Source organism: Armigeres subalbatus, chromosome 1, assembly GCF_024139115.2.
Source record: "Armigeres subalbatus isolate Guangzhou_Male chromosome 1, GZ_Asu_2, whole genome shotgun sequence".
NCBI lineage: Eukaryota > Metazoa > Arthropoda > Insecta > Diptera > Culicidae > Armigeres > Armigeres subalbatus.
The window spans coordinates 309415781-309442402 of NC_085139.1; the positions used below are offsets into that span (position 1 = coordinate 309415781).

Here is a 26622-nt window from a genome sequence, read left to right on the forward strand (position 1 = left end):
CCTGATCACACTACTGCCTAAGCAGCCACTCTGGCCATACGTACCGTGCGAGTCTGACTTGTGTGCTCGCTCATACATTCGGTCCCAATCGCTTGCACCACTTGTGCACCACTCTCCTGACATTCAGTCACGCACTCAGTGGGGGTTGTGATACCCCCATCTCCCATTTTTATCCACTCTGTGCACCTCCTGTGCATCGTTTGGGCGTGGAACACCCGGCACGTCAGGCGTGCCTAACACTCACCTACCCAGGCTTTGATACTGCCAATAGGTCCCGATTAGGTACTTTGCAGGCAGCACCCACCTACCTCCCCATCTTGCAACGGGGTGGCACCACTTACCTTACATGTCTCCGATTTCTGAGGTGCCGCAGAAGCATCACCCCCCCGACACTCCTGCCAGATGCAGCGAGACTTTCGTGTCCCCTACTTCTGAGGTGCCGCAGAGGTATCTGCCCCCCGACACTCCTGCCAGGCCTCACCAGACTTCAGTCATTCTAACACTACCGACCATGCGTACCATGCGAGTCTTACTTGTGCGCTCACCCATACACTCGGTCCCTCACTCTGTGGGGGTATTACGAGTAATACCCCCAACTCCCATTCGCTTGCACCACATGTGCACCACTTGGGGGTGTGTGGGTACCACCCACTGCCACCCGCTTGCCGCCGAAGCAGCCCTCTTTCTGTGGAACCTCCACAGGCTCCGTTAACGACCTGGCTAATTGTTTCACCCCCCAGGTCATTCATCCCTTCGGCACGGGTCGCCTGACACCTTGGGATTCGGGGTTAGGGGCTTGTATGCTTTAAGCGGCACACGGTCGCTTGATAGGGTTTGCTTGCGGATATGTGGTTTTTGGGAGGGAATTAACAGAGCCCCCTGTTAACCCCACCACCTTCTAGGCAGAACCCCCTGACTCGCAGACAGCTGGGGAGGGGTCGTCAAGCCCTTGGATATGGTCCCTGCTGCCCCCAGCGCTCAAGCTGTGCCATCCACAAAAGTGAGAAGAAGAATGACTGGTGCTACCCAACCCCGTGAAACAAACACTAGTTCTTGAAGCCACCGTTTGTTGGCGTGGCGCTAGTGCTGTTCATAAAGTTTAAAGCTCCGTTCATATTGCACCGATTACATTTCGCGTGGGTATTCAATTACCGAAAAACGATTTTCGATCGGGAAAATTTGAATTTAAATTTCAATAACTTAAGTTATGTTGTTGTTTATCCAGCACTTTACGTGCGGTAATGGCCGTCACAATTTAACTCATGTTCTGGTAAGGTGCAATCTATTTGACGTTTGTCTTACCAGGAGATACCAGCGTTTTTGTTATATCTTACGCCAACTAGAAAAATGTTCTAAAATTTGCAGAAAGAAAATGAATCACTACCAAGGAATGTAAAACAATAACATTGCTAATGACAACAACATTGTCCTCTCTTTTTTTTTCATACAGTGAACGGGTACTCAGTCTTGCACTTATCACAACGAGTTTTTTTTTATTTACCCGCCAAAATAACATTTAAAGTTTTATAACGCACTTGAAGACCATAATTTACTCTTCAAGAGTGTTATAAAACCAGCATAAAACCAAAATGTTACTAGGGCGACGTTTCGACACGGGGATTGTGTCTTTTTCAAGGGGAAAATATTTTTGTTGTTTGTCGTCGTATGTTTAGTCTAACTTGCACCGTCTGTTTGTCTAATTGTCCGTACAAGACTTCGGAAGCACTGTTATCAATTTTCATTTCTTTTGAAAAAAAAAATAAATTTGATAACAGTGCTTTCGAAGTCATGTACGGACAATTAGTCAAAAAGATGGTGCAAGTTAGACTACACACTTAGATTCATTTTCTGAGTTCGGTAAACAAAATTACCGAAAAAATCCTGTAAATATTATTTTTACAGACTTTTCGGTAATTTAGCATTATTTTACCGAAGATCAGTAAATATTACCGAAGTTGCGGTTCTGACAGTGTCAATATCGAAATTGCTGTCAGAAAATCACCGAAACATCAGCAATTGGGCAAATACCCCGAATTCTGTAATGACTCAAGTAGCACACGCAACATCTTCCAAAAAGCACCTTGTTTCTATTCAGTTTCATTAAAGGCATTGAAAAAACATCAAAGCACGAAAAAGTTGCATCAAGATGTCAAAAACGTTCGAGTTGTGATCAATGTTTCATTAACATTGCAATGCAGTACGTATTTGACATTTGGAAACAAACAATAAAGGCATACTGCACTTTATGTTGCAAACACGAAACAAAATCATCAAGTTGCATATTTTTTACCATGTAACTTCAATGCGTCTTTAGAAATTTATTTGTTTGTTTAAATTAAGTTGCAAATAAGTTGAGTGTATCTTCATGTTTAATTTAGCATCGTTCAACGTTTTGACAACTCATATTTTTTTCCGGTGGTGGTGCAATCAAGTAACAGAAAACCCGAGTACAAAACTTCATAATCGTATGGTTTTTATGGTGAGTCAACATGTAGTCCCTTCGAAGTGTTGAATGGTGCTGTGGTAGAGTGAAGGGCTATCAATCACAAGATCCATAAATCGAATCCAGTTTTATATTTTGATTTTATTTTTTTCCGCTGTAGTATTTTGCAACATTATTGCAATTTTACTGCAATCGAAGGATGTTTCCGTAGGCTCCACCTCTTGCGCTTTTTAGATTGCAAGAGAGTTATATTTGATGACACATACGCAAAGATTGTTTCTTTCCGAATAGTTGCAACACAGTGAAATGTTCAGTAGTGAAACAAGTTGTGCTGCTTGGGGACGGATACCGGATGGAGTGAACAAGGCATTAATTACCGAGAACTTTTGTACTTTTGTTCTGTGCTGTATGCTGAAACAATTCCACATTGCACGCATTGATTCAATTCAGGTAATTAAAAATCTTCCCTGTATATGGTGCGAGTATGAATTGTTTATTATTTTGCAGGCATAAGGACTCGTCATCAGTATAACAGCACGATTGACACATGTAATAGAACATTGCTGGAAAATGTCTCTTACGGAAGTTTTTCTTGACATTGTGGTCTCGATGCATCTTCCCGGACGGCATCGAGAATACCAACCGAAACTTCTTCGACTTCGACTTCGACTTCGACTTCCCGATTTGTATATTCCTGGCTTTTGCATGTTTTCTGCGCTGGAATACGTTTTGTGAAAATAAATGAATTTATCTCTTATGTTTTTGTTTTCATTACCAAAAAAAAATATCTAACCAAAACAGAAATGAACAAAATATTCATCATAACCGACCATTTCGGTAACGATGAAAAATTTACCGAACTGCTCGGTAATTTTGACATATCATGGGATGAACCAGGTTACCGATCGTTCTGTAGTTTCGTTATTTACCGAACAAGTTACCGAACGTTCAGCTGTTGAGAATTCGGTAAACGAATTACCGAAGTCGGTAATTTATTCTAAGTGTGAAGCATACGACGACAAAAAACAAAAATATTTCCCCCTTGAAAAAGACACAATCCCCGTGTCGAAACGTTGGGTAAATAAAAAACTCGTTGTAATAAGTGCAAGACTGAGTAGCCGTTCAATAAATGAAATTAAAACGTACAGTCGATCCATAATCAGTAAATTGTCCTCTCTTGTAAATGCTGGGACAAACTCAAGTCAACTCTGCAGATGAGGACAAAGACTTTATCGCTATTCTCTTTTCTTGGTTTTTTCATTTTTCAGCAACAATTACATTTCTTGATCACCAATAAGTTAATTGGTTTGCAGTCTTATTTTTTCTATTTGTAAAAATTTGGTTTTCAAACAGAAAGATGCATTAGGAATTAAAGGCCCACCTGTGTCACAATAACAAATATTTGTCAAGTTTCTTCAGACATCTATCAAACTGTTTAAATATCGACAAGGGTATCAGGCAGACTTGACATATATTTGATATTATGACATAGACTTTGCTTTGCGCTAGCGAAACATGTGTATCTGAAATGAACGAATCAGCTATAGAGATAATTGCAATAAAGTTTTGAAACATAATTTAGATGGTGCGCTTTTTTTTTAACAATAGCCTAAAATCCAGCCTAAAAAATACTGTTTATTTATTTTTTATTCGAATTCAATCTGCTCCAGCGATATTGTCGCACGACTCACTGTGTTCCGTGCTTAAAGCCACAGTTTGACAGCTAGCACCAAGTTTTCGGCTTCAATCGCATTGTATGCAGATGACAGCCGTTTCAGGGGGCTGGTGCTACCCAGCAATACCAACGAAACATCTGCTCTACGGGCAGGGTTATTTGGAAATAATTGAACTGGCATTTTTTAAGTTTAATTTGATTTTAATTCGCGAATCGAACCAAAGCCTCAATAGAGTAGGGCACAGTTGTATGGGAAAACCGCAAACTTCATCTAATGAGGCGAAATCAAGTTGGTTATAATTGTTTGGGACCCCAACCAACTGTGAAGAAGATGATCTTGATATATTGCGTTCAAAATTTGTATGGGAAACTCATCTTTTTGCATTTTTGCTCCCAATGGTTTCAAATGATCATCAATCACTTGATTCAATATATGATATATAGTCAGAGATACCGAATGGTTTTGCCCTTTTTTACCGATAAAAGTACGTTGCATGAACGTCTACAAATGAAATGTTAAAACGCTTCAAAAACTGATTGTTCAACCATATGCAAGAAACAAATTTGTCTGCTAACACTTCGGATTACTTATGGTTGTAAGAGCCCTTCTCTCTTCTTATAAGGATTTTTACTTTGAGAAATGCTTCCGAATAATTAATTTTGAAATAATATTCAGTTAAATTATTAGTCCAGGTAGTTGCCAATACTGGTTTTCTGGAGAAGTTTTCAGAGGAATTCTTTATTTCCGCGACCACCTGTTTGTAAAGATAGTAGCGTTATGCATTCTGACCCGAGCAGGGGAAATTAACTCATTAATAACTAATTCTGTTATTGGTACCATACTTTGATATGAACTTAATTAATAAGCACAAGTACAATACTTAAGTATTTAAGCTGAATTGGCTGTCATCGCTCCTGCTCGGAAAGGGAATGAAACGGTAGAACAAAATCAGCTCTATATATGATATTGAACTTGGTCGATTGTTGTATTCGTCGTCTAAGCCATTTATTTCATACATTATATTGTTACATGTAACCAGCTTATTTGTGACATAAACTCATGCGCTGTATGATTGTTTAATACAGTTAGGTAAAATATTGCACTAGAGCGTTAAAAAAAAACTACTTGTTTTACCAAGGTGGCGAAATATAGTACATCTACCCTATCGTGGTTTTTTATGGCCCGGGATTAAACTGTGCTTTTGAATATGTGCAGATAACTGTTTTCTTGTGATTGATGTTCACAAATTTCTGACACAAATCTTGATAGGGGTAATGACGGCTTTGGCAGGTTTTGTTCTATTATTGGCAGGGGAGTTTTTTATGACTGATTATGCTCAAATTTGGCGCAAACATTCTTTGCATACCAAAGAATATTGTGGCCAAATTTCATAAAATTCGGTCGACAAAAACCCCCCTGCCAGTAATAGAACAAAACCTGCCAAAGCCGTCTGTTCCCCTATTTAAATGAGGTCGTTTTAAATATATTGAAACTATTTGTCGAAATTCAAACGGCAAAATGCTTTAAATTAATTGCCAAATATGTAAATAATTTGCAATGAAAGAGTTTTATGAAGAAATTGTTAAAATTTCGATCCATTCCGCAGTTAACCTTTTCCACTTATTTCAAAACCAATCATTAAAAAAAATCTTCCTCGCATACCCCTGGATTCCCAGGATGGAATTCTTTTCGGTCTCCCCGTGCCAGGCAGGAGGCAGCTACTGTGTGTGCATGCGTTTCGCGACTCTCGGCGCCGGGGCAAAAGTTTTCATTAAACAACGAACGCGCTTCTAATTATCTAATTACGGGTGGTTTTTAAACAAATCACGGTCGCGCGAAGTTGAAAAGTTTTCGCGCAGCACATTATACCACTACCAACCGGCTAAGACAACAAAACGGCAAACTACTACTAATTGCAGGGGGGGTACTAATACTAGTTGGAGCGCCATTCCGGGCTGGTGCCATTATTTTAACTATTACTATTGGGGTATTGTTATCGGAACTATTTCCCACCCTCCGCCTCCGCCGGCGACCTCTTTCGGTGTAACTCGGCTCAACTCAAGCAGCGAAAAGGGCGGTCGGAAGTTTTAAACAACACCTGGTTCCCGGCTTCGGCTCGAAACGGAAATTGCAAAAATCGTCTTTAAAAAATCTATACATCACCTATTTATATTAAGATCGAAAAAGTACTACCCCCTATCGAATAAGTTTAATTATATTGACTAGAATTAATTCGGCGGGCAGGTTCGCACCTGCCCGCACCCTCCTCCCGACAGTATTAATCATCGTCCTTTCGGGGATCGTACTCTCTGTTTCCTGTCCCACGTCTTCCAGAGTCAGAATGCAGATCCAGCACGTGAGGGACCTGTGCGCCGTGCCGGGCGGTGCAGCAGCGGCAGCCGTGGCGGCCGCCGAACTGAACTGCACCGGTGATATCCTGTCGGTGCAGAACCTGCTGCCCCAGTTGGCCCCACCGCCGGAGAACAAACCGCACCAGTGCCAGCAGTGTCTGAAGAGCTTCTCCTCCAACCACCAGCTGGTGCAGCACATCCGTGTCCACACCGGCGAGAAACCCTACAAATGTTCCTACTGTGATCGCAAGTTCAAGCAGCTGTCGCACGTCCAGCAGCACACCCGGTTGCATACTGGTAGGAGATTTTTGATTATTTTATTGATGAGTGATCATTTTTATTGTTTCTGTTTATGAATTCAACTAACGATACTTGATTTTTCCAAAACAAGCAAACAGGCAAAACAGATGAAGGTTTCCGAAACAGAATTGCACAAATCATTTTTCTTATTAGTATGAAGGTTAGTATAACTCGAAAATCTATATTTTTCATGAGAATTGCACTAATCTGCGCTGATGGTATTCAGCGTAGCGAACTTTGGTATCATTTTGAATATACTTAAACCAGCGGATGTATGAATTTCTTACAATTCTGGATAAGAACCTACCATAATCTGTATGAGATTTGAGGATATGCGAAATGGACAGATTTTTATACAAAAAAAATATTCAAGGATTTATACAGGTATCATAAGAAAAGCATGAAACATTGAATTAAAGTCATTCGCAATATTTGTATGAGAGTCTAGCAATTTCGCATATGCGCAAACAGATTTTGGTAAGTTCTTATAAAGAACCATAACAAGATTTATCATACACTTGGTGGGTATAAATTTCTGGAGATCATATAGTATATTTTAACCCTTTTGAATATATCAAAAGTTACAAATGATCTGACGATCGTTTTACAAATATTTAATCTCTGAATGCGAACAGCAAATAGTAGTTTGTGCAGCTAGTTGCAAAACTGATGATTTTTTTGCACGAGTTATACGTTTATCCACCGATGCTTGCCAAGTTGGATAAATACTACGAGCGCTGAAAAAATCGGGTTTTGCAACGAGTTGTACACAATGATGAAAAATGGGCCTCAAATGATAAATCTGTACCAAAATGGTACAATTTCATTCACCTCACATGATCAATCATGCCAAAATATCATCCTACTGCATAAAACAAACATATTCCATGTTATTGTGCCACATTGTATGCACGACAGACCATAAAGCGATAGATAAACCTGCCTTTTGAGAATTTGATGTCATGCTCATCAAATTATCTCATTTATTACGTGACACAGAAAATACACTATTTTAACACTCACCCAAGCTAATTGAGCTAAATGTGGTCATGTAACTATTGTTCTTATGCTGGTTTTTCATTGAAGCACCCATTTCATTTTTAACCTTCTGTCTGTGCTCAAAAAAACTTACGTTGTCTGTGCTCTGGGGTCAAATTGACCCCAAATTGAAATTGCTATAACTTTTTTAATGTTTGGTCAATTTTTGATTTATGGGGCTGTTTCGAAAGATAATTTAATCATCTTTCAGGTCGTTACCAAAGATTGACTATTGGTGGGCGGGTACATCGCGGGGAGGGGTTTTAGTGAACAAGGGTATAAAACGAGTGATTTTTCATGATTATTTTACTTATATCCGAAAATCCTTTCCATTTTGAACTGCACCTTTTTTAAAAAGGTTATGCAGGAAGGCATGTGCTCTGGCATAAGGCGTTGATAAGTTTAGAACTCGGCTGCCAGGTGGTGGTATATTTGAATTCATTATTTTGGACTACTTAAGATATTCCGATATATAGAATTCTCCTCAGTGTAAATATTCTTATCGCACAAATTCAAAAATTGGAAGACGTACTCATTATATTGAGCACCGCTTTGTAGTGCTACACATCCTGAATAGAGGTGTGCGCCGGTCCGATATTCGTCGGCGGCGGCGTTTGTCAGAATTTTAGTCGGCGGCGGCGGCGTTTTCGGCGTCACGCCGAAAGCCATTTTAGCCGGCGGCGGCGGCGGCGTGAATCGGCGTGGCGATTTTTTCTATTACGTTTCTTTTTTTTTTTGCATTTTTTTCGGATATTTTCAAGACATTAAAGGAAAAATCTTTTGAATTTCGCATGAAAAATCTAATGAACTTCTCCAGAAAATTCTATAAGTTTTTCAAAAATTTGAAAATTATTTTTTTATTTATTAAATTGTTCCTAACTTCTATAGGAAAATCTTCGGAAATTCACGGAAAGTTTCTGTTGAGTATTCTTCGAAATTTGCACAAAAATCTTCATAATTGCAGGAGAGTGTGGCTGGTAGAATAGTTGTTTTCAGGTTGACTTTCTCAGTCTAGAATAATTGGGACGGCTAGTTTGGCATGGCCAACGATAAAACAGTAAATTCTTAAGAAATTTCGCGAGTGGCTCTAAGGAGTTTTCAAAGAAAATTTTCTGGAATTTTCACGAGAAATTCTTCGTAAGTAAACTCTTAAGAATTTCCACGGAGGATTGTTCAAAATGTAAATTTCAATAAAGAAAAATCTTTGGATTTCAACGGAATTTTTTTTCGAAATTATTGCATTTCTACTGAACATTCTTTGTACATTAGACGTTCGATAACCAAAGTCATTTAACTGCAATTCAATAGTTACATCAGTTTGCAGTTATCGGACAGCTGAATTTCAAAACGATGTCAAAGATCTGCATTGCGCTGCACAATCAGGAGCACTTTTATTGCGTCGGACATCGCCTGACAATTGTTTGACGACAAGAATGCGTCGCGGTTATCGAACGGCATTCGCTAACTGAAAAGAAGACATGTTGCAGTTATTGAACTACTAGTGTATTGTCCCAAAGAAATTCTTGGGAAATTCCATTGGCCGAAAGCGACATACGGCCGAACTGGTAAATTGGCCGAAAAAGTTGTTTGCCCTAACCAGGTCGTTTGGCCGAATATGTCATCAGCCCGAAAATGCCGTTTGGCCGAAATGGACGTTTGACAGAATGGGTCATTTGGCCAAAAATATCGTTTGGGCCTACAGGTTATACGGCCAAATGTCAATAAGCGTCTGTTCAAATATAACGTAACGCAATAGGGGTGGAGGGGTTGTTTAATTTTTGTTACAATTTATTATGCAAATTATGGGGGGTGTCCTTCGGAATATAGTTACGCGTAACAAATCAATTGCATAGAGAAAAAAAATAAGAATATTAAAATATGTTTGTTTTCTTTAAAATAGCATAAAATATACTAATGCACAATAATTTATTGTAACGTATTTTAAATCCTACCAAAAATCTTTTTTTTCTCAATAAACTGCTTGTTACCGCGTTACGCATAGGGGTGGGGGTAGTTCTGGAAATTGTTAGAGATTGTTACGAGGGGGTGGCGTTACGTAATATTTGAACAGACCCACTGAACGGGTAATTTGCAGTTGTTGAACACCCATCATACTTAACAGAGAGCAATGAAACGTTGGACAAAATTTAAAAATTAATTTAGTAATTTAGTCAAAAATATCTATAGAATTGGCCTAATGACATTTACGTTGAAAAGGTCTTTTTATCAAACGACCTTTGAACGAAATTGCGTAACCTTTACTTTTCAAGTCGATACTGGCCTTTAAGTAAAAAGTCAGCTACCCAAATCCCATAAAACCGAATTGAACGTTTATCCAAAACTGTTATCTAGTCGAAAATGGTTTGACCAAAAATGTAGTATGATCGATAGCGACATACAGCCGAAATGTTAATTTGGTCGAAAATCGTTTAACCGAATTAATCATTTAACCGAAAATGCTGTTTGGTAGGAATGGTCATTTGGACCGAAAATGTCTTTTCTGCAAAACAACCCTTCCGGCCAAATGGAATTTTCTGTCAAATGACCTCTTCGGCAGATCATCTTTTGGGAAAATGATCAATTGAGCCAAACGACACTTTTCAAAGAAGTAAGTAGGTAAGTTAGTAAGTAAGATTGTAGAAAGGGCATTCTTGGGCCAAACGGCACTGGCCGTTCTGGCACTTTTGGTCAAATGATTCATATTTGGTCAAACGACTTTTCAGTCGAACGTCATTTTCAGCTAAATGACCTGTTAGAGCAAATAACTTTTTACAAGTCCGGCCAAATTTTTTTTTGCTTTCAGCCAAACTGCATTTTCGGTCAAACCAGTTTTGACCTGATAACAGTTCCCGTTAAACGTTTAGTTTTGCTAAATGTTACTAGGCTAGATGTCTTTTGGCCTGAGGGCCAGTATCGACTCAAAATAGAGAGGCTACGGAATTTTGTTAAATGGTCAATTGACAAAAGTCTATTTAACCAAACGAGTGACCATTTTGATCATATTACCCGTTCAGTCCGAGGTCCAGTGTCATTGATATTTGGCCGTATGACCCGTTGGACCGATTTACATTTTCGGCGAAATGGACCATTCTGACAAAAACTACTTCAGCTAAACGGCATTTTGATCAACGATCGTTTCAGCCAGATGACCTACTAGCAAACGGCTTTTTCGGCCAAGTTACCAGTTCAGCCGTCTGTCGCTTTCGGTCAATGGAATATCCCAAATTTCTTATCGAAAATAGAAAGAATTTTCTGAAGAAATAAAAAAATCTTCAAAAATTTCGAGGATTTTCCATTTTTAATTTGCTTGTGCTAAACTAGCCGTCTAGTGATGAACTTCTCCCTGCGAAAAAAATCACCCTTATTAAGGATGAAAAACTGGCTGTCTTAAATAATCTAGATTGGTAAAGTCAACGTTAAAGCGTCCCGTTCACCAGTCACAATTTTCTGTGTAAATTTCAAAGAATACTCAAAAGAAACTCAATAAGAACTTTCCGTGGATATTCCGAATATTTTCCTGTAGAAATTTGGAACAACTTTCCGTGAAAACTCTGAAGAGTTTCTCATGTAAATTCCAAACAGTTTTCATGGTAATTCCTATAAGGGCTTCTTTTGGTAATTCTAAAGAGTTCTCGAAACTTGATAGTAGTTCTTGTTAAAAATCTGAAAAAAATCCAAATGAATATTCTGGAAAAGTTGAAAAAATTCTAAGAAAGTTCATTAATTTTTTAAGCGAAGCACAAAAGATTCTCCGGTAATGTTTTAAAATATCCAAATGACCAATTCAGCCGAATGTCACTTTCCACCGAATGTCCATTTCGACCAAAGAGCATATTCGGCAATTACGCTATTCGGCCAACCGATTTTTCAGCCAAAAGAACTATTCGACCAAATGACATTCTCGGCCAAATAACATATTTTGATTTTGACATCAAATTGATTCAAGATTTGTTTACAAATATTCCTGGAGATTACTAAATTGAATGATATGACATCAAACTGTGTACTTATTTTGTTATCGGAAATCAATATCAAAATTAGTTTTTGATTTGTTCTCATCCACAGCAGGAATAGTATTTTACTTGATTTACAGTACAATTTTTCTGCTATAAGTTTGTTATTTTAACCGTTAAAACGATTAAAAGATATCAAATTAAGTAAACATTATTGATGATTTCACAACATTTAAACAAGGTATTGATTTGCTCTCAAGTTTTGCTCAGGTACACTTCTACAAAATAGTCTTTTCATTTGAACAACTTATTCGGCCAGACAATTTTCAGCCTTGTGGCTTTCAGCCAAATGGATTTCTGCCGAACGACTCTTTCAAAAATTTAATTTCTATGAGATTTTTTAAAATTTCAACGGGAAATCCTTCACAATTTTGACACGAAGTTTTGCTTAGCTTTTTCGTAGAGCTTTCCGAAATTTGAACAAGAAATTGTATGGAATTTTCATGGAAGTCATTGGTATCTTCACGAAACATGCTTAGTTTCAACGTGATGTTGTAAAGATCTATCAGGAAATTATACGGAATTTCCACTGAAAATTTTGTGGACTTCTTGAAATTTGAATCGGCGTGAAAATTATAGATCAGCGGCGTGACAAATTTTAATCGGCGGCGCGCCGATGCAAAAATGCCGGCGGCGGCGGCGTGCCAAAAACTGTCGGCGGCGGCGGCGTGGCGCGGCGGCGCACACCTCTAATCCTGAACAATGTTGCCGAATACAACTTGGGTGTAGGTACGAGGGATCTCAAGCTAAAGCAATATTTCATATATGCAAGAATATTGCAAGTACGCTAGCGCCGCCTATTTGTAAATTTCCTAATTATTTATTCCGTCACATGACAGTCCATTCCCACCAGACGAACTTTATTAAAGACGTCATCGTTAAAAATTGCAAATTTGTGCGATAAGAATATTTACAATGAGGAAAATTCCATATATCGGAATTACTTGAGTAGTCTAAATTAATGAATTCAAATATACCGCCACCTAGCGAACAAGCTCTAAACTAATCAATACCTCATATCAAAGCACACGCATAACCTTTTTGAAAAGGTGCAGTTCAAAATGGGTAGGATTTTCAGATATTAGTAAAATAAGCATGAAAAATCACTGTTTTTGTACCCTTTTTAGGAAAAACCCTCCCCGCGATGTACCCGCCCACCTATAGTCAGTCTTTGGTAACGACCTGAAAGATGATTAAATTATCTTTCAAAACAGCCCCAAAAATCCAAAATTGGCCAAGCATTAAAAAAGTTATAGCAATTTCAATTTGGGGTCAATTTGACCCCAGAGCACAGACAACGTAAGTTTTTTGAAAAAAGTACACTGTAGCGCATATTTTAAAGATTTTTGAAGTGAATTTGCACCTAGGAGATAGATCTCGGCGAGTTTTACCAAACTACCAAAAATTAGGAGAATCGGTTGAAAATTAAAAAAATGGCAGCCACTCAAAGTGGCCTGGGGTCATATTGACCCCAGAGCACAGACAAAAGGTTAAGGAAAAGTAGGCCTTTCAATCACTCAAACTGTAAACCAGGTATTATGATCAGGAATTGCAAAAAAGATATTTTAGTTACAAGATTAAGATTGTCGCTGTCCGGAACATCTTTTGCTGGCGAGGAATGTGCGTTAAATGAAGGAAAAATCCATACGATTCGACATGTTTCGGACAGCAGAACAAAGGGAATCCAGGCGACAATCTTTATCTTGTAACTAAAATATATTTTGAACTGCGCATTTCTAATGGACAATTTTTTGAGTCTCAAGTATCAATAAATGCAATTACACATGCACTCGGATCGTTATGAATTCACGGTGCGCCGATAGACCGTTATTATAAAATAAAAATGTCCATCAAAATCTAGTACAGGGCCCAATTTGTGTGATAATTCTACACCTCTGGACTAATTTAAAAAAAAAACCCTAGGAGGAATCTCGAGAAATATTGAGTTTTTTTAGAAATTTTAAGAGAATCCATATTTTTTAGCATTATACAACAGCAGGCCTGGTAGCGGGTCACTTTTTAGTGACTTGGTCACTTTTTTCGGGCAATTCACTAAAAAGTTTTTCGACCTCAAGTCACTAAAGTCACTTTTTGTCGCAAAAAGTAACTATTTTCAACTATTTTGAAACTATTGAATAAGATTTTTTTATTAAAGCCGCATGTATCCGCCGGATGATGCTTTGTTCTTGGCGGAAATGAAAATACGGATCTTGGAAAAATTATCGCTCTGAAACTTTGCCAGCCTGTTAACTCGCTGCTCTTATTGGCATTTCACCAGTAGCTAATCGAAGGTGTTTTACGTGACAATTTATAAATTGGTATACAATCATGCAAGAGATCTGCCGATTCAGATTATTTTCAAAGGTCAAACATTATACAGTAGGGGAAGGTGGGGAGACTTGATTCCTTGAGAGACTGATTGATTTAGTTCTCGAGAATTAAAATAATGTTGTTAAAGCGTATTTTTATTATAGATCCTCTATACAAATGATCGTCTTGTGGCGAGTTGCTTTTTGATTAACAACCTTATTTACTCTATTATTTACTGTGTTTTGTCGCTCCTAAAGATGTTTTAAGTGGCTACGCGAAATCTGGACAACTTCTCCTAATAATGACAAAATGCTATCATTTTTTCACAGCACAAAGCCGTAAATATGCCAAGGGGATGTCCATATACCACGTAGACAGTTTAGGGGGAGGGGGTGAATGTCCACGGTTTATACAAGTTTATGAAAACATGTATGATTCTTTGTCCACGCTGGGGGAATATTAAATTCACCACACGATGCAATCACACCATTGTTCTCGAAGGATATTGTTCTTTCGCTTAGTAGTGCCCCACCAAATAACAATAGCTGGCTTCGCCAGTGCTTAAATTGGCCAAAAGCTGTCCACGTGGTATACGGACAGCCCCTAATTAATCAGGATAATTCAATTTCAGGATAATTGAATTTTGAGTTGTTGCCATAATATGAGGAGACTTGATGCTAGAGTCTTGACAAATTTGGCGATAAAAATCAAGAAAATATAAATTGTTCTCAGGCGGATTTGCAAGATTTGACAGATGTAACGAAGGGCTTGCTCTAAAAAAATATTTATTGAGTAGATATTATAGAGAGGGAATCAAGTCTCCACAATTTTGCATTCCATAGCAAAAATTGTTTAAGAATACGCACAGCAACTTGGAAAATCTGCGTATTTTGGGAAAAATCTACTTGGAAAATCTGCGTATTTTGGGGAAAAAATATTTAAAAGTCCAGAAATTATCCTGCATTATAAGCAGGAGGTCTAGCGTTCAATCCCAGGGTCGCTGTACAACTTTCTTGAAAAACGATCCGTACTGTTGTTCCTTTTGCACTTAAAATTCCAAAAATTTTCGTGGCACCTATGAAAAATCGTAGAGTTCTCTGCATATTAGTAGGTGTTCAGCTAAACCAGTGATCGCAATTTTTACTCATTCTCACGAGAAGAGAATGCTCATTTACGCAGATTTTCACCGAGAAATCATTTTCGGTAAAGAAGAACAGGTCTTATGAGTGATAACCATGTTTTGCTCACTTCCAGTGGCGTAAGAATTTGATTTACTCGCAATACTACTCATAGTTTTGTGTAGTCCTGCTTTTGACTGATATTAAGTTAAATTCCCGTTAGATCAAAAGAGAGGGGAAGACAATTTTAATTTTACTTAGTCACTGAGTAGATAAAAGATAGCGTGTACGGTTTTCGTTCGTGAGTTCGTTCTAAGAGAGTTCTAAGAGAAAGAATGGTGATTGAAAGATGTTTTCTGTTTTCTTTATTGATATACAGTAATACCTCGATGTAACGTAACTCGATACAACGTAATTTTTACCTCGATATAACGTAACTTTTTTTTTGCTTGTATAAAAATATTTTTTCAATTCTAGGCCACTATAGGACCCTCCTCAACAGACATAGGGTGGAGGGAAGAATTTTTAGACGTCACATTCCAAATGTTCACGTCCCGACATATCCTTTCTATGTGGCTGTCTGGGTTCATTCATTTTCATTTATTTAGCTTACATCTTAACAGAAAACACAATTTGATGCTGCAATACACGGTTTGAGGCCGTATTTCTCCAAGCTCGAATGCACCCCACGCTCGCCAAGTCGTTCTGTACCTGGTCAGCCCACATCGCTTGCTACGCTCCACGACTTCTTGTACAAAGTTGGATCTGGGGCGATCCCCATCTTTGCAGGGTTGCTATCCGGCATTCTTGCAACATGTCCTGCCCATCGCACTCTTCCGGCTTTAGCTACTGGGTTCGTCGTAGTGCTGGGCATGCTCGTGGTTCCTCCTTGGCCGCCACACACCTTCTTGCACAACGCCAGATATGGTCCTAAGCAGCCGTCTCTTAAATACTCCGAGTGCTTGCAATTCCTTCTCGAGCATGGTCTAAGTTTCATGTCCGTAGAGAACTACCGGTCTTATGAGCAATTTGAACGTGATACATTTGGTGCGGGTGTGAATCTTTTTTGACCGCAGTTTCTTCTGAAGCCCGTAGTAGGCCCGACTTCCACAGATGATGCGCCTTTGTATATCATTACCAACATTATTTTCAGCCATTAGCAAGGTTTCAAGGTAGACGAATACTTCGACTACCTCGAAAGCATCCCCGTCTATCGTAACATTGCTTCCCAAGCGGAACCAGTCGCGCTCGTTTTCTCCCACTGGCATGTATATAGTCTTCGATACATTTATCCCGAGACCAACTTTTGTTACTTCACGTTTCAGGCGTGTACACCTGCCTTTGTCACCTTTGCAATTTTTCGGCCGATAGTGTCCATGTCATCCGCGAAACAAATAAATTGACTGGATCTGTTGAAAATCGTACCCCGGCTGTTACATCCGGCTCTCCGCATGTCACCTTCTAATGTAATGTTGAACCACAGGCACGAAAGTCCATCACTTTGTCTTAGTTCCCGGTACGATTCGAAAGCTGTTCTCGTCCATAATATTCCATAGCTCTACACGGGCTATACTGTCGTATGTCGCCTTGAAAACGATAAACAGATGATGCGTTGGGACCTTGTATTCACGGCGTTTCTGGAGGATTTGCCGTACAGTAAAGATCTGATCCGTTGTCGTTAGGCCGTCAACGAAGCTGGCGTGATAACTTCCCACCCATCCGGGCCCATCTTGATGGGCTCAGCTCCGATACCATCCGTCCCAGCTGCTTTATTGGCCTTTAGGTGTTGGATGGTATCCCTAACTTCCCTCAAGGCTGGCTGGCTTCCATCGTCCGTGGAACTGACGTAAGCATCTCCTCTCCTCCTGAAGATCTCGGCTCGCGGCACGAAACCATTGTGGAATGCGTTGAGTTTCTGATAGAACTTGAGTATTTTTTTAGAACGGCATAGCTGTTCCATCTCGTCGCACTCGGCGGCGTTTCTTCTCCTGAAAAAGGCGGGTCTGCTGTCTCCGCTTCCGTCTATAGCGTCTCACGTTCTGCCGGGTCCCTGCTGCAGTGCGAACGCCCGCGCTACGTCCTTCTCCTCCAGAATCTGTCAGCACCCTTCGTCGAATCAATCGTTCCAGCGACTACGTTTCACATACCCGACGATGTTCTCCCTCCGCTGCGTCTTTAATGGCTGCTTTAACTGTATTCCAGCAGTCCTCAAGAGGAGAACTACCCTTTTCTAGCAACGCTGCCTCGAGATACTGCGCGTATGCAGTGGCGACATCAGGTTGCTTCAGTCGCTTTAGGTCGTACCGCGGCGGACGTCGGTACCGAACATTGTTGATGACGGATAGTTTTGGGCGCAGTTTAACCATCACCAGATAGTGATCAGAGTCGAAGTTAGCACCACGATATATCCTGACGTCGATAATGTCGGAGAAGTGCCGTCCATCAATCAGAACGATCGATTTGTGATTCTGTCTGCAGTGGTGATCTCCAGGTGTACCGGACATGAAAGGCTGTGTTGGCCGTTTTTGTTCGTCAGCTGGTGGGTACTGAACTTTCCAAAAGTCGGTCTAAACTTATACTCTTGGTCAACCTGAGCGTTCAAATCTCCTATGATGATTTTGACGTCGTGGCTTGGGTAGATGTCGTACTCTCGTTCCAGCTGGCGTAGAATGCGTCCTAATCATCGTCAGTTCTTCCGGAGTATGGGCTGCTGCTGTACTGTAAATATTTTGCTGAGAATCAGTACTAAACGAAATTCCCTGCCGAAGTTCAGGTCTGAAATGACTTATGAGCGTACCCGAAGCACTTGTAGCAGACCACAAGTGGTTGGTGTATGATCACATACTACATAACATACCATCAATCCTACCTTCAACTTGGTCTTATTAAGCAACTTCTTGGCTGCTGCCAGACGTACCTGGCGGGCACACATACAGGCTCATCACCTGCGTTCCCGCATAGCTCTTTCGCAAACGAATAGCTGTGATCTGGATCTCAACTCTCCACTGATCTTTCAGTGTATCGACCAGCTCACTGGCTTCAGTCATTTTATCCAAACCGTTACATTGAATGACTTCAACTGGGCATAGGGCTCCGACATAAATCCCATCAACCAGCCCCTCTACAGTCAAGTTTTTGTACGCAGAGCTCTTCTGGGCATCCTATGGACGGCAATTTTACTCCAGGGACGATTGTCCTACCGATAAAATTCAATCAGTTTTGGGGCGGTATCCTGCTCAACCTTACTCACTTTAAGAGTCGCACCACCAACTCCTTCTAATCAATAAGGAGGCATATCTTACGTTCTGCCTCCTTACTAGACATTAGCAGAGACTTCCATTGCTGCCTAGCCATTGTAACTAGGTCGCAGAGAATCAGCACAACGAGTTTGAGATTCTTGCTGAAGGTCTGGAGGCCTTCCATAAACGACATGATTATGTCCGTAATTTACTTACCACGTCAATTTTTGGGTGCTCCCCCCCTCTACATGGTTGGTCAGCACGTTTATAGAGATTAATCAGAGTGGCTTCGTCTATTTTCGAGTCCGCGGGCACCTCCTCTGACCAACTTACCATGGCCCATCAACATAGAAGATCTTTTGTTCGTCAAAGCGTGAAGTCGAGAATGAGAATGACGTATCAATGTCAGTCTTAAGAGACACGCTGAGAAGCATTTATGAGAAGGTAGCAGTTCTTTTTTCATGAATAAAGAATGGTAATCTAGAATAATATTAAATTTAGGTTTATTTTTATTTATAAATTGTTAAACGAATACTGATTAAAGTAATATTCTAAGATAAAAAGTAAATATGAAAACAGAAATGAAAAAAAGAACATGAAAAAATAAAAATATAGATAATCAAATAAAAAACAGAAAATAAAAATTATCAAAAATTAAAAAAAAGTTAAGTAAGAAAGGTTGGAACACCCTGGTGGATGAATAACATTGATTTTAGGTTAAGATTCTTTTATAAAAAAAAAGATTTTAAAAAAATTTTGGGGAAAAAAATTTGCTTCGATATAACGTAACCTCGATATAACGTAACGAAATTAAAAATTGAGTTACGTTATATCGAGGTATGACTGTACTATTGTTTAGCCCAATTCCAGATCGTAGCCAGAATGTCCCGGGCACTATTTTTTCATATTGCTTTTAAATGATGACAGAGGATTCGGTTTCCGCCACAAATAACGAAAAAAAATCTCATTCGACCCAAAAACGCTTGATTTCGTCTCATAAAACTTGGAACTGAAACTGAAAGTCACTATTTGGTCACTTTTTCTGCAACTGAAAGTCCCTATTTGGTCCCTTGTTTCGTCAGCTTTGGTCCCTGAAGCCACTATTTTGAGCGGCATCAGTCGCTACCAGCCCTGCAACAGGTTAGATCTTCGTCGGATGCCGTAGCAATGAATTGCCTGCTTTAAACGTGCTTACAGCGGAACACTAGGAGTTAACTTTCGGAAATCAGTATGGCGAAAAGCATCTAAGGTTTAATATCTCGAAAATAATCACCTTAATCTAAAAAAATATTTGGTAGGCGTAGTAGCGGACACCTTCCTACATAACTGGTACCAAATAGATTTTCGTGAAAAGTTCCTGCTGTTGAGAAAACCTGCGTTAGATGTCTTTCGCCATACAAACTTCAGGTGGTTAAACAAAGCTCTTAAATGAGACAAAACAAAATTTGCTCTTACCGAGACAAAAACCCCCCAAACTCTTAATTGAGACAAATGAAACGACCCCTCATTCAGGTGGTTAACTCATGCTGGCTAATTTTACATATACGTTAGTGCCTGGATACAGCAGCGGCAGGTAGGAAACTATCCACTGTATCTGATTGAATTGACGGAGCGTTTTCAAAATCACTATCACAGATTTCCTCGCACTCGAATCATCGGGCTGGTAAAGAAAAGCTTTTTATCATTGCACTTTAAAAAAAAATCGCAAATTAGTACGACTGTCAAGAGTAAGCTCGGCATATCCAATGATATCTCGATAACCAAAAAAACATCAAGGACAATTGCACAAAAGAAAGAAAGAATTTTGTAAGCTGTGCGAATATATATATTTTTTTAACGACGGAGATGAAATATTGAACTTTTGCTCATCTCCGCCACTACACATATCAAGTTCGGAGTTGTTAGTAGGGGAAACTGGGGTAATATGCACCCCCTGGGCAAAACGACCCTTTGGCATTTTTGAGTACATTTTCGGGAGTTTTTCGATAGTATTTACTACATCGCATGTAGTTCGGATCTCGAACTACCAATTCAGTAGTAAACATTCTTGAAAATATTCCTGGAACACCGCTAAAAAAAGCCAAAAGGTCATTTTGCCCCGGGGGTGCATATTACCCCAGTTTACCCTACGGTTTTTAAGTTGCTCGAGAAGCGCCAGATTGAGTAGGGTCGTGGGTTAATCAAGTACAGATGATGCATCAACAAATTGCATAGGGTTTACAGGAATCCCGATCCTTTGGATTACGTCACAGTAAATTAGTCTACTTAAACATTAATAAATTTCTAAATAATATTTCAATAATCAGGTTCGCAATGATTTCAAAAACGTGTACGCAGGATACAGCTCTTTGCAACTCGAGCATAGCTTTGTAGAAGCAACTGATGGCTTTGCTAGCAGCTGGAAAAAAGCCGCAGCTTCCATTCAGGTCAAAGTACCATATCTTGAATTATCATGTTTTAGAGTTCTGTAGAGGCACCAGCAGATGTATTGGCTTACATATCAAACATGTTTTTTCGAGTCCGTTCATTAGAATTTTGACGAGATTTGGTAGCGACGATTTAAAAAGTGATCACATGGTTAAGCTTCTAACTGCTATTATTCTACACGAACTCACGTCTTACTTCTCTACATTATGAATATACAAACTAAATAATTATTTTTACATAGAAGCAACATAGTAAGCAACACTCAAATTAAATTCGAATAAGTTAGCCATACAAAAACATGCTTAAGTCAGTTTGGTTTGGTTTGATTCAATGTTATCTGTTTAGATGTTAACTAAATAAATGAATAAAAACGGCAACAAATGCAAACTGATTGATAATCACTTTTCAGGGTACCTTTTTAGACGTTTTTGTGGGTTTTGTGGTGAATGTCTTGGATTTTTATATATTTTTTTTTTAAATTTCTTAGCGCAAAACTTCAAATCAAGATTTCTCGAGATTCCTTCTAGGGATTTTTTTTAATTGATCCAGAGGTGCAGAATTCCCACAGGAATAGAGCCCTGTACTTGGTTTTGATGGACATCTTTATTGTATATCAACGGTCTACCGGCGCACCGTGAATTATGTTACTTGTAGATAAGCAGAGTGAACAACATTACACATTGCGGAAAACCGATTTTAAAGGCGGAAAAGATTGATAACTTTCTCCGCGAACAACTCACAAAGGAGATCAAGGGCTTATTCAAAAGATAATTTTCCAGAGAATTCAGTGAGTGCTGTTTTATGGACGCGAGACACCTTTTTATGTATATGTTTGCCCTAAAATATTCATATTTTCCATTTTATGATACTGTACTAAACATGTATTTTCCTCGGTAACTAAATAAAATTTCCATTTAAAATTAGAAATTTTCCATAAACAATTAGGAAATTGCCAATAAAAAAATCAGGGTATGAGCAATAAATAATTATAAAATTTCCACAAATAAAACAAAATTTCCATAAACAATTAGGAATTTTCCACAAAACAAAAATAAATAAGTACTTTTAAAAGCAAAAATAGCAATTATAAAAGTAGAATTTTACATAAAGAAATGAAAATGTTCCACGAAAAAAATACAAGATTTCCATAAATCAATCAATATTAGCAATAAACAATTACAAAATTTTCCACAAAATAAATATTTTTTTCCATAAAAAATCCAAAATTGTCCACAAAATAATCAATAAAGAGCAATAAAAAATCAGAAAATTTCCATAGAAAAATACAAAAAAGCAATAAAGCTGATGAATATTTACATGAACTTTAAACGCTTTTAAAGAAGGGGTCGTCTATGGAAAAAAGGCAAAGTTTGATTGCTTTTTTATATTTCTTAATGGAAATTTTCTTTTTTTTATTGCTTTTTATTGATCATTTCGTGGAAAAATTTTATTTCGTTATGGAAAAAATATATTTATTTTGTGGAAAATTTTGTAATTGTTTATTGCTAATATTGATTTATTTATGGAAATTTTTAATTTTTTTTCGTGGAACATTTTCATTTCTTTATGGAAAATTCTTCTTTTATAATTGCTATTTTTGCTTTTAAAAGTGCTTATTTATTTTTGTTTTGTGGAAAATTTTTAATTGTTTATGGAAATTTTGTTTTATTTGTGGAAATTTTATATTTATTTATTGCTCATACCCTGATTTCTTTATTGGCAATTTTCTATTTTCTTATGGGAATTTTCTAATTGTTTAGGGGGAGTATTTATTTTAGTCATTTTCCTCTTCATTAGGGATCCATAGAAGGCTCAATTGAGTTTGGTGACTTATGAAAACCAGGTTAAAGTTGCCGTTACTTTATATGAAATTGCTTATGCCGTTTCGATGTTGATGACGAGCATGCAGCCAAGCGTTGTTCTCTCTTAAGCAAAGTTCACACCAGTCAAACAGTTTGACGAACATTGACTCCACCCCCAAGAAAACGCTTCGGTTGCTGCTTTGTTTGAACGTGTCTGAAGTTGTTCGAAGAACCATTTGACAGTAGGCGGCTCGGTTGGAAAAAATTAAAACGGTTTGATTTTGGTTTGAGTTGTCGGGGGTGGAGTCAAGGTTCGCCGAACATGTTTGAGCATTTGTAGTGAAGTTGCACAAACCCCCATATATTTTTTGATGGTTGGTGTTCAAGTTGGCGCTTCGGTCGTTCGTATGTGATATTGTTGGTCGAATAAATTGATTGTTCATGCCGCTGTTGGTAAAACTTGATGGATGTTTGAATAAACGAGAGGTGGAGTCAATGTTGGTCAAACTGTTTGACCGTGTGTACGTTCCATTAGTCAGAGTCCAACAGTGATCAAAGTAACGTTGACTCCGCCCCTCAGAAAATGCTTCGGTGCTGCTCTGTTTGATCGTCTGTGAAGTTATTCGAACCAGAGCGTAAAATATTCAACTTCATGAACCTATTTCAGTCCGATTTTTGGCAAACATCACATGCCTATTCAAAACATCATTCATCTGTGCAGACAAAAAAAACATAAGCCTTATCTTGTTTAAATTGACGTTTTTGGTAGCCTCCCACCTCGGGAATTTAGTCCGCGGATGTTTACCCCATATATTTTTACATATGCGATGCTTTTGGGATTTGGGCACAGGAAATCAAAATTCCGGCCGTATTTAAAATGCACAGGGATCAAAATCAGACGGAGAATTTTCCCGGGGTGTAAGGAAGCCTTTACCGCTAAAAGTGCCTCACGGTTGAAAATCGGACTTTACTCTATATGTGATACATTATTTAACTCATTTAAAACGTGTTAAGATTTGAAATAATTTATTAATTTATAGAATGAACGAAAATTTGCAATGACCAATATTCGTCCGAATATTGAGAGTGCAGAGCCGTCTATGATTGTGTCTGGAAGTGAACTTACAAGTGAAGATAGGCGAACTTCACCAAAAAATCTCTTTTACACTCTGGTTCGAACAATCATTTGATAGTTGGCGGCTAGGTTGAAAAAAAAAACCAAACCGCTTTGATTTCGGTTTGAGCTCTCGGGGGCGGAGTCAAGGTTCGACGAACAAGTTTGAGCGTTTGTTGTGAAGTCGCACAAACCCGTAAAAAAATGTGTTATGGTTGGTGTTCAAGCTGACGCTCCGGTTGTTCGTGTGTGATATTATTGGACGAATAAATTGAGCGTTCGTACCGCTCCTCATGGAACATAGTGGATGCTTGATTAAACTAGGGCGGAGTTATTGTTGGTCAAACTGCTTGACCGTGTGTGAACTGCATAAGGCGATACCTCCGCCGATTGCAATGATATGCGTAATGGGTAATTTCTTGGCGCAGTTGCAAGTTACACATTTGGCGAACGTGACAGGACACGAACTTGCAATTTTCGGATCCAAAGTTCGAAGGGAGGCAAATAAAGATGAAATGATTTGCGAGTTCTGAGGACCGCATTGGCGTGTTTTGAGGACCACCAAATAAAAGTGAAATGGTTTGCGAGCTTTGAGGACCGCAACGGCGTGTTTGGAGGAATTATTTGCGAGTTTCGAGGACCGAAATGACGTGTTTTGAGGACCGCCAAATAAAGATTTATTCCTTTCAAGAGGTTTGGCCTTCTTTCAAGAGGTTTTGGAGGCTTCTTTCAAAAGGCTTGGAAGCCTTCTTTCAAAGGGCTTGGAAGTCTTCTTTGAAGAGGCTTGTAAGTTGGACTGGTGGTGAATGCATCGAAGACAAAGTACATGCTTGTGGGCGGAATCGAGCGCGACAGGGCCCGCATGGGAAGCAGTGTTACGATAGACGGGGATACCGTCGAGGTGGTCGATGAATTCGTCTACCTCGAGGAGGACTTGCAAGCACTCGCCCAAGCAGCACAACGCAGACTGATTTGGTTGCAGCAACATAAATATAACCAAATTTTGTTGAATATGGGCTTCTGTTGCTTGGGGTAGTATTCGAGAGACGGGTGCTTAGGATGGAGAGATATGGCCTCGAGCTATGTATTGTGGCGTCAAATTGTTGATACAGTGCCATCTGTTTAGATGTAAGCTAAATAAATCAAAATGAAAAGATCAGAGAGTAAAAGAGACAACTAGTGGCACGCAGCGTCTATCTGCGCCACATTAGTAAAGTCTAGCTCATTGGGGCCATCCCGTTCGGTAAGTGTAACGTTGTTCTAATTGAAATCCGGTAGGATATTTGTTAATTTACACCACTGTTGACTAACAAAAATGTGTGGGAGTAATTCTCGCTGAAACCGGGCCACAATTTGCACGAGGTTCTTAAAAATGCCTAAATTTATATTCTTTCGAAAGCTTTCGGCGAGTATCCGAGTTAATTTCTTCAGAAAGATGAACCTCTCGTTAGTTATACACGAAATCATTTTAATGAACCCCTTGATTTTTGTCAATTCTTGACTCATCAAAACTATCATAACTCCAACATTTCTCCACCGATCGTAGAGATCAGCATATCGTTGGAAAGAGGAAGAGTGTAACCTTTTAAATAGATTAATTTTAAATAAATAGTAAAAATAGAAGCAGTCATATTGAATTTGGCCGCCATCTTGGATTTCTTTTTGAAAACTATTTTTCCGCCAGGTTCGCAACCACCGATTTTGAATATTAATTCATCAATGGAAAAATTACCTTATATTGTGCATTGTGTCCAAAAATCTCAAGTTAATGTTTTTTCTATCAAAAGTTATGTACGATTTACCAAATTATTTTGTGAAGGGCCATCTGACCAACGAACATTATTTTTATGGTTAATATATGGTACTACGACGTCAGTTCCTTGATTTCATACACTATTCTAAGCCAAATATGTTTCAAAAATGAAAAGCATATCTACAACAGTATTTTATTTGAAGGGCTCAAAAGTTTTGAGCATAACAGAGCCGTTTTCAAGTCATTGTATGAAATAATTCAAGAATTTTTGTATTGGTAAATAGTACATAACTTTTGATAGAAAAACCCAACTTAATTCGCCGAGTAGTGATACTGCCTTTCTCGCATTTAGCCAAGACACCAACCTTATATGGTTCGACGTACCATTTTCTTAATAACTTTTAAACGCAATGGTCGATCGTTATCAAATTCAATAGTGATCAACAAGGCTTTGTTACCTGTCGAATGCAACTTTTTGCGAGAAAATCGGCTAAGGATTACTATATGAAAAGTTGTCTAATGTTTTTCTTATCTTTTGTGCACACACATACGCATGGACAGACAGACATTTGCTCTGGGGCAGCAGGGACTTTGTCCAAGGGCTTGACGACCCCTCCCCATGGCCGCTGCGAGTTAGACCGGGGCCATCGTCCCTAATCCCCCTAATCCCAAGGCGTCAAGCGACCCGTGCCGAGGGGATGCATGGCCAGGGGGGTGAAATAATAAACTAGGCCTTTAACGGAGCCTGTGGGGTACCTGGGCACCCTCCACAGTAATTGTCCCTTACCGCGTCATGCTGGGCTCTGGCGTGATGGACCTCTTTTCCCGAGCAACTCGTGGGACCAAAATGGAAAACCAAGTCAATTCTTCAATTAGTGGTGGTAGTGTAGGCAACAGCCCCTTCGCAAGAGGTGGGTTGTTCAGGTCTCCGCCTAGGAGGCCAGAGGCAATAGTCGGCAGCTTCGTGCGCTGCCCCAGCGTGGGTCCCTCAACCTTCCTCTCGGCAAAAAAAGCGCCTGTAGGGGTTATTGACGGCCC

General features: G+C 39.2%; 1 protein-coding gene across 5 annotated transcripts in view; it reads left to right on the forward strand.

Moving 5' to 3' along the window:
* The window catches only part of LOC134207904 (paternally-expressed gene 3 protein), a 164630-nt gene that overhangs the window by 106446 nt on the left and 31562 nt on the right, over positions 1–26622 (forward strand). For all 5 annotated transcript variants that reach the window (XM_062683948.1, XM_062683949.1, XM_062683950.1 and 2 more), the window contains exon 2: positions 6454–6767. In XM_062683948.1, the coding sequence (XP_062539932.1) occupies positions 6461–6767 (307 nt within the window). In that variant the 5' untranslated portion in view covers positions 6454–6460. The remainder of the gene's footprint in view (positions 1–6453; positions 6768–26622) is intronic.